The sequence below is a fragment of the Lipotes vexillifer genome, unplaced genomic scaffold, assembly GCF_000442215.2.
Source record: "Lipotes vexillifer unplaced genomic scaffold, Lipotes_vexillifer_v1.1 scaffold1129, whole genome shotgun sequence".
Lineage (NCBI taxonomy): Eukaryota > Metazoa > Chordata > Mammalia > Artiodactyla > Lipotidae > Lipotes > Lipotes vexillifer.
The window spans coordinates 3,844,279-3,852,802 of record NW_006789022.1 but is presented as its reverse complement, the minus strand read 5'-3'; the positions used below and the strand labels follow the sequence as shown (position 1 = coordinate 3,852,802).

The following is an 8,524-nucleotide window of genomic DNA, read 5'->3' as shown; positions in this document are numbered from 1 at the left end:
ACACACACACACACACACACACACACACCCTGTCAGGTCCTGCATCCTCGCAAATTCCCTGAACGCTGGTCTAGCCTGTCCCTCATCCCCTCTGTCACCTTTCCTGAGCCCTGACCATCAGCCTCAGCTTCATCCTGGGGCTGATCCAGTGAGAGCATAACCCCGCTTCTCTCCTGCCAGGGACCATGGCTCCCACCCTCCGTGTCTAGAGGAGGCCTGGGAGGATGGGAGGAAGTACCTCCCTTCCAGATATTGCGAGAACTTGGGGCACTCCCCTCAGACCCCGAGCTGCGGCCCCAGGCTTGAGTTTGTCAGGTCTTCATCTGGGGTGCGCATTTTGAATGCATGCCTTCAACCACCGCTTCTGAGCACAAAGGATGGGCCATACGAGGGCTGGGGGCCCAAACGGAAACTGCATAGACACAGGCTCTGTCCTCCTGGGACTCCAGGACAGTGGAGAGATGTGGGGTGGGGACCTCCACTTCCAGGGCCACTGCCTGCCCAGGGCACACGTTGCGAAGTGAATGGTGTCTTAGTTCAAAATAGAGAACGGTACTCCTTTCCTAGGTGGGCATGGCCCACGCCAAGGTACAGGACTTGGTGAGTGGAGGGCAAGCCAGACTTGATGTCTGGCTCTCATGCCCCCTTGGCTGGTACCTTGTGCAGTGAACAACCTGGGCAGCCCTCTGTGACGTCCTTTTCATTCTGCCCAGACCTCCTTCACTCTGCAGGGCAATTGTTTCCACAGCTGTGGTTTCCCAAGGGCAGGGACCCGGTCCTCCTTGGGGCTGTGTTTCTCCACCCACCGCAGCCCAGCCCAGGGTCTGGCCCAAAGCAGATGTCATTATGTTTGTTGATGAATCCTTCTCCAAATAGTCTTGAGCAACTGCTGTCTTCCTGGACCTTGCTCTGTTCACTCTTTAGGGGAATGGGGAGGGGATGACACAAAAGGAGCTCAGAACAGGGCGCTTACCCTCCAAGTCGTCACAAGCCCAGGCAGGAGATAAGACCTGGTCCAAGTGGTGGTAACCCGGACTGGTGGGAGATAAGGGGTGGAGGGGGTGTCAGTCCAGGGCTATGGCCCCAGAGGAAGGGTCCTCAGCCCGGGAGGACCGGTGGGCTGGGGAGACTCTTGAGCGAGGCTTTGAAGGACAAGTGTGGGGTCATTATCACCACCCCAATTACTAGCCAAAAATATGCCATGATCTATGCAGCTGCTTAGGACTCCCAAGGCCTCACTAGCTCCTCCCACAACTCCTCAGTTGAAAAGGATGGGCTAAGACAAGTTAAGGAACCTGCCCAATGTCACACAGCCAGGGATGGAGGGGCTGTGACCCCTTATACTGGTTTTCTGAAAAGACAGCCCAGAAACCAGAGGGGCTCTCTGGCAGCTGCAGCTACATGCTGTCGGGCAACAAGAGGAGCCTACTAGGTGCCTGACCGGCAGGTGGGGAGGAAAAAATAAAAGGTGTGTCCTCTGCCCCCAAGCCACTGCCCTTCCCAAACTTCCCCCCTCACCCCTGCCATCCTTATCCCCAGCCTGGCAGCCTTGGCCACAGACCCATCCAGAAGACTGCCAGCCTAGATGACCCAGGTCCTGACTCTGGACTTCCGTTCACTGTGTGACCAAGAATGAGTGTCTTGCCCTCTCTAAGCCTCAGATTCTACATCTGTACAACCACCAAGTTGGACAAGACAATCAGGGCCACCCCTGGGGCTGACCTTGTAGAATGCTCATGAAATTCCTCATAGTTCTATGCCAGTCCCCTGTCTGGAGCCCCGTCTCTCACCCCTCCCCCAATGCCCCTGCTGAGTGGCAAGATTCCCCCATCCCCTCCGCTCACCTGTCTGTGTCCCAGGACTGCTCTCCCAAGTTGCCCTTGAGTGCAAGGCCCAAGCCTGATGGGGCGTAGCGAACAGTCCCTGAGCTCATCGCCAGGAACACAGGGCATTTTTCTCGGGCAGGGCACTCAGTGCGTTCCTTAGCGGGGTCCATGGCTGGAAGGCCAGACCGAGAGTCCCTCTGGAGACTGCCAGGCGGGGAGGTGGCAGGAGCCTTCTCCCCACTCCCAGGCTGAGACTCACACTAACCTTTGCTATCTCTGAGGAGCAGTGGCCTGTGAGGGAGGCGCCTCCCAGACAGGCCTCTATCTCCTTAAACCCAGTAATTATTAACTCCCGTGGCTCAGCGGGCAGCAGATGATGCTGGGCCCCCCTCCTAAGGAAGGTGAGATACCTTGAAGGGAGGTGGGAGCCTCCCTCTACATACCTAAGGCCCCAGGTTTTTACCAGGCCCATGGATGGGGCTGCCTGTCCTCTCCCCACTCAGGTTGCCAAGTTGAAAAGAGCCCGTCCAGCTTTGGCCCTGTCACTAGTTGGCTATGTGGCCTTGGGCAAGGCCCCCGCTGCCCTGTGGTCCCTGGCCTCAATATCCCCTTAAAACTATTAACCACCAGCAAAAAGGGACCAGATGATGTAGCAGTAGGAACACAGACCTGGATGGAGTCAGAGAGGCTGGATTCAACCCCACTCCCAGACTGTGAACCTTTGGGCCCATTTAGGCTCTGTGCTGCAGTTTCCCCAACTATAAAATGGAATCTCTCCCTCTGAGGCACACCAGGCCAGCTGCTATCGCCCAGACATGCCCTACACACCCCTCTTCCCACTTTCCTCACACTATCCCCTCTCTGCATCCTCCACTCCAACCCACCCCCTCTGATAAAATTCTCTTTTGCTCATACCCCCTCCTCCAGGAAGCCTTCCCCTCTGGATTGCTTTTTCCTCTGCAGGCATTGGGCTGGAGCCCTCAGACACGTGGTCCACCTTGTGTCATGAAAAGTGCCCCATGGCACTGTCAGACACCCCCCACATGAACTGAGTGACCCCATGGGCAGAGGCTGGCCCGCACTCATCACCAAATCCTCAGTGGCCCCTTGCCTGGCACACAGCCAGCCTCAATCCACCCGTGGGATGGTTTGAGTGTTCCACCCTATCTCATTTGGCCTGAATTCTAATCGGGAGTTCTGCCATTCCCTTGGCTGTGTGACCTTGGGCAAGTCACTTAACCTCTCTGGGACTCAATCCCCACAACTATAAAAATGGGAACAATTCTCCCCTGTGAAGTTGTGAATATCAAAGAAGATAACATTCATGAGGTGGCAGCCACAGTGGAGACTGAGTTTCCTGTCCCCTTCTCCCTCGCCTTCCCTCTTTTTTCCTGTCAGCCTCTGAGTTCCCGCTGGGAGAAGCTGCCAGTTCCGGACTGGTAGTCACACCCCGCCTGCCCTGCGCATGGATAACAATATCTCTCACTCAAGCTTTGGGCTTCGAAGCTCTCTCAGCCTAATGTAAACCAGATGCTGGCCTCTGTTTCCTGGCAGTGAATTTTCCATGGCCTGCTCCCAACCCCTTCCTGTTTTTGCTCCTCACTGATCCTCCTGCTAAATTCTCCCGTGCCTCCACCTTCCTCTGGGCCCACCTGGAAACAATGAATGAAAAACAGGATGTGTGGAGGGGCGGGGGGGGGTCTCCCCATCACCCTGACATGGCAGGAGGTGAAGGGGCTGAGCCTAGCTGGTGACAAAGCGTACAGGCTATGGTACCTCCCTGCCAAGCCCCAGCTGTCCTCTCAGAGGGGAAACTGAGTCAGAGTTGTTCTGGGGATTGTCTAGAAAATCTGGCGACTTTCTGGACATTTAGGCACAGCTGGGACTGCATGGGAAGCTATGAGGACCTTGTCCTTGGCTGTGACTTAGGAAAATCAGAGGCAGAAGGAGCCCAACCCCCTCCTGTTGCAGGTGAGGAAACTGAGGCTTGGGGACTCATCCTGGGTCACTGGTGGGTCAGAACCAAGAGGCAGCCAGGTCTGGGACTGCTTGCCAGGAAAAGCTGCTGCCCTAAGTCACCTCTCAGGCTGCTCTCTCAGCCATTCCTGCCTGCCCTTCCCCCGCCACCGCACCAAGCCCAGTTCCAAGGGGACGATCACAAGGCCGCCAGCCAGCGCCCTGCTGCCACCTCGCATTGGCGCGAGGCAGCCTGAATCCTTCCCACCAGGGGCCAGGCCCTGGTGAGGCAGGCCTTGGGCAAGCCCAGGAGGGCGTGTTGGGGGCTTTTTATGCTCTCAGCCCTGCGAACCCACTTCGAGCATCCCAGACTGGCCCTCTGAGTAAGGACTCAGCCATTTCCATGAAAACAACAGCCCAAGGCTTCCCTGAAAGCCAGGCTCTGGCCCCTCCCTCCGCCAGCTGTGCAGAGTGTTTGGACAACTGGATGGAATGTTTTGCAGGGAGAGTGCTCCCTGGATCCCTGGGCTCAGATTTCAAGAGGGAGGGAGGAAAGGATGCTGGCTCCAGGAAGAGGCTCAAGAGGCCAGTTGTGGGCTTGGAGGCCCCCCGCCCAGGCCTGACCAATACCACTGCCTGCCCAGCTCCCCCCCACCCCCCGCCATGGTGGCGAGCCAGAGTCAGGCCCAGGCCACTGGGGGGAAGGACAGGACAGAGGGAAGAGGCAGCAGAATGGCGTCAGAGATTTGTGGGGTCCAATCGGGTGAAGTCAGGCCCAGAAGACAGTCTGGGCTCAGGGAGGAGCCAGGCCCAGGGCAGCATTTTGATCCCCTGGCAGCGATCGATCCATCTACCACCACCCCCATTTTACAGATAGGGCAGTTGGTGTCCAGAGGGGGCAGGCGCTCATCTCAGGTGACAGCATGCTGGGTGTAAAACTGCAACCCAGCTGCAACCCAGGGCTCCTGACCCTAAGCTCACTCTTCTCTCTGTCCAGGTTGTCCCCACCCTCACCCCCAGCCCCCAAGACACACACACGCTCCAGCCAATGAATTGTCATCCTTGCTCTCCCCAGACAACACAGACAAAACAACCTACTCAAGCGTAGTACTCGAGGTTCACGAAGCTTACACAGACACTGAGCTCCCCACCAGCTTCCGAGAGTGGCACTAACCCATTGAGCACAAGGGGTGGAGGCCATGAGAGCCGGGGTTCCTGTACCATCTCCTACTCTGGGGTCAGGTCTCTCCTCAGGTTCCCCACCACAGCCGTCCAGGCCTCCCAGAACCCCTTGAGAAGCCACCCAAGTTCTAGACCCAGCTATTTGGAAGATAGCCTGAGCCTCAGTTTACCCACCTTTAAACTGGGAGGATTACTCTTGCTCTACTTGACTCATCATCATCCTGGGTGCTGATGGCAAGGGGCAGAGAGCGCTGGCTGGTGGGCCTCTTTGGAGACTTAAATATTTCCCAGGGACAAAACCACTGGAGCTCACAAGAAAGGAAGGAGGGGATTCCTTTTGCCCCAGAGGGGTGTGGGTGTCCCACCAAGGTGCCTGGGGGCCTGGGCTGGATTCTTTGAGGTGGAACCTGTTTGCCCACTCCCTGGTCCAGAGCAGGAAACTCAGCCACCTAATGGAATTAGAACCAGCCAAACCTTGAGGGACAAATACGATTAGAGGGGGAGAGTATGACCCTAGGGCAGCAGGTGACTCCTTTCCAAAATGGCAGCGTGTGGGGTAGGGACCATGCTAGGATCTTTGCATTCATGATATCAGACTTAGTTCACCCTGGCAACCACCCATCTGGTCCTCTCATTGCTTTCTGTTCCCATTTTAAAGACGAAGGAGGGGGGAATTCCCTGGTGGTCCAGTGCTTATGGCTCCATGTTTCTGCTGCAGGGAGCCAGGGTTCAGTCCTTGGTCAGGGAACTAAGATCCTGCAAGCCATGCAGCACAGCCAAAAACAAGTAAACAAGCAAACAAAACGAAGATGAAGGAACTGAGATGTGGAAAGTTTAAAGGGTTGGTAACAGGGAACAAGGGAAGGAGCTAGGATCTTCATCCAGATTTACCTGATTCCAAAAGCTCACTTTCTTATCCCTCCATCATTCATCCTCTCAGGAGGAGGGGTAAGGGGAGGCTTTTTAGAGAAAATAGGGCTTGAAGAATAAGCAGGAGTTTAATATGTAGTAATTATGAATATATAGAATAAATAATTGTTAAATAGATAGACGGGGATTCTGTGCAGAGGGAGCATCAGGAAGGAAGGCTGGGAGGTGGGAGAGAGCAGGGTACAGAGGGAGGGAATCCCTTCATTCTGCTCAGGCTAAGTTGGGGGACAGTAAAGAAAAGATCAGATGGGCAGCCTCGGGATGAATCATGAAAAGCCTTGGAGGCCAAGTTAAAGAGTTTGAAGTTTATACCAAAGGCTCCAAGGAGACAGTTAAACATTTTTAAGCAGGAGAGTGACATGATTGGAGCCCTGCTTTGGGAAGAAGAAATTGACAGCAGTGTGCATAGAAAATAGAAGGGAACACATCAGATATCCAGAGAGGGCAAGACTTTCCAAACTTAGAAGCGTTTGAAGAGCCCTCAAAAGAAAAAGATCTGTTTACATGAAAATGTAAAACTTATCTACGTTCTATGTTCCTCCCTCCACCAAGAAATCACCAAAATTAAAAGCCCAATAGCCTGGGGAAAATATTCTCAACGAATGGCAAAATGTTGACATCTTTAAGATAAAGAATTCACAGAAACCAGTAAGAAAAACACTGGGCACCCAGTAAATGTGTTCATTCATTCATTCATTCGACAAATATTTAATAAGCACCTGTGCCAGGTGCCAAGGAGATATTAGTGGACAAGACAAAGTTTCTGCACTCATGAAGTATACGGTTCGGGGGAGGGTTGTGTTGGGGGTGGGGGGGGGGGTGTGTTGGGGGATTCAGGCATCTAATTGTAACAATGTGACAGGTACAAGGATGGGAAGTTAGGCCAAATCACTGTGGGCCCTTGTAAGCTGGGCAAGGAGTTCAAACATTATCTTTTTTTTTTTTTTTTAAATAAACTTATTTATTTATTTTTTTGGCTGTGTTGGGTCTTCGTTGCTGTGCGCGGGCTTCCTCTAGTTGCAGTGAGCGGGGGCTACTCTTCATTGTGGTGCGCGGGCTTCTCATTGTCATGGCTTCTCTTGTTGCCGAGCATGGGCTCTAGGCGTGCAGGCTTCAGTAGTTGTGGCACGTGGGCTCAATAGTTGTGGCTCGCGGGCTCTAGAGCACAGCCTCAGTAGTTGTGGCGCACGGGCTTAGTTGCTCCATGGCATGTGGGATCTTCCCGGACCAGGGCTCGAACCTGTGTCCCTTGCATTGACAGGCAGATTCTTAACCACTGCGCCACCAGGGAAGTCCCAAACTTTTATCTTTTTTGCTTGTGGGATCTTAGTTCCCGACCAAGGATTGAACCCGGCCCCTGCAATGAAAGCACTGAGTCCTAACCACTGGACCCCAGGGAATTCCCAAGGAGTTCAAACTTTATACTTAAGGACAAAAGGGAGTCATTGAAGGGTTTAAGCAGGGGTGTGATGTGATCAGATCTGCATGTCCAAAAGATGGCTACTATAGACGTGTGTGGAATGGATTGGAGAATTTCTTTTTTTTTTTTTTTTGGCCTTGCGGCACACAGGACCTTAACTCCCCAACCAGCGATCAAACCTGCGCCCCTGCAGTGGAAGCATGAAGCCTTAACCACTGTACTGCCAGGGAGATCCCTGGATTGGAGAATTTCTGCTTCTTCTCATTTGGTGGACTTAGAGCAGTGAGGAACCTTCTTGCTACAGAAAAAGAATATCCCGCAAAGAGAGGCCATGATTCCTTGAGGCCCTGTTGTCTTCCAAGATCTCCAAAACCCACTTCCTGCCTCCAAAAGAAAAGTTAGAATGAAGCTGGGAGGTTGGCCAGGAGGGGGTGGGGGAGCTGGATCTTGGGCAAATACACGAAGCCAGGGCCCACAAGGAGGACTGAAGTGTTCCATGTTGGTGGCACCCTCTGGCTCCTGGAAGAAGCAGATGCAAATCCCCTTTGGAGGGAAGTGTCCAAATATAGGTATGAAGATTCCCATTGGTTAATACCAAGTAATGAGCTCACAATCAGAGATCGCCAGCACAGAAGGAGGCTAGCCACTATGAGTGAGAATCAGAAGAAACAACATAGAACAGATTTAGATGCTATAGAGCCCTGGACATTCAGGTCCTATATACAATATAGAAAGGTTATGTATGAACTTAAGATCAATAAACAAGTGATTATCAAAGAGAACCAAACAGATTTTTGGTTCAACCTTTCCATCCAGAAATAAGACATCTTTCTCTATTTATGCTTGAGTCTCCTTTTTATATCTCTTAGAAAGGTTTTCCTTTTTAAAAAAAATTATTTATTTATTTATTTATTTATTGTTGGCTGTGTTGGGTCTTTGTTGCTGCATGCGGGCTTTCTCCAGTTGTGGCAAGGCGGGGGCTACTCTTTGTTGCCATGCGCGGGCTTCTCATTGCGGGGGCTTTTCTTTTTGTGGGGCACAGGCTCTAGGCGCGAGGCCTTCAGTAGTTGTGGCACGTGGGCTCAGTAGTTGTGGCTCACGGGCCCTACAACGCGGGCTCAGTAGTTGTGGCTCATGGGCCTTACAGCGCAGGCTCAGTAGTTGTGGCGCACGGGCTTAGTTGCCCCACAGCATGTGGGATTTTTCTGGA

At 53.2% G+C, this 8,524-nt stretch overlaps 1 protein-coding gene across 1 annotated transcript in view; it reads right to left on the bottom strand.

Moving 5' to 3' along the window:
* Window positions 1-2,067, bottom strand: part of RAB3IL1 (RAB3A interacting protein like 1) — a 20,092-nt gene extending 18,025 nt beyond the window's left edge. The window contains exon 1 of the mRNA XM_007462162.1: window positions 1,845-2,067. Within this exon, the coding sequence (XP_007462224.1) occupies window positions 1,845-1,996 (152 nt within the window). The 5' untranslated portion in view covers window positions 1,997-2,067. The remainder of the gene's footprint in view (window positions 1-1,844) is intronic.
* Between the last annotated feature and the right edge of the window lie 6,457 nt (window positions 2,068-8,524).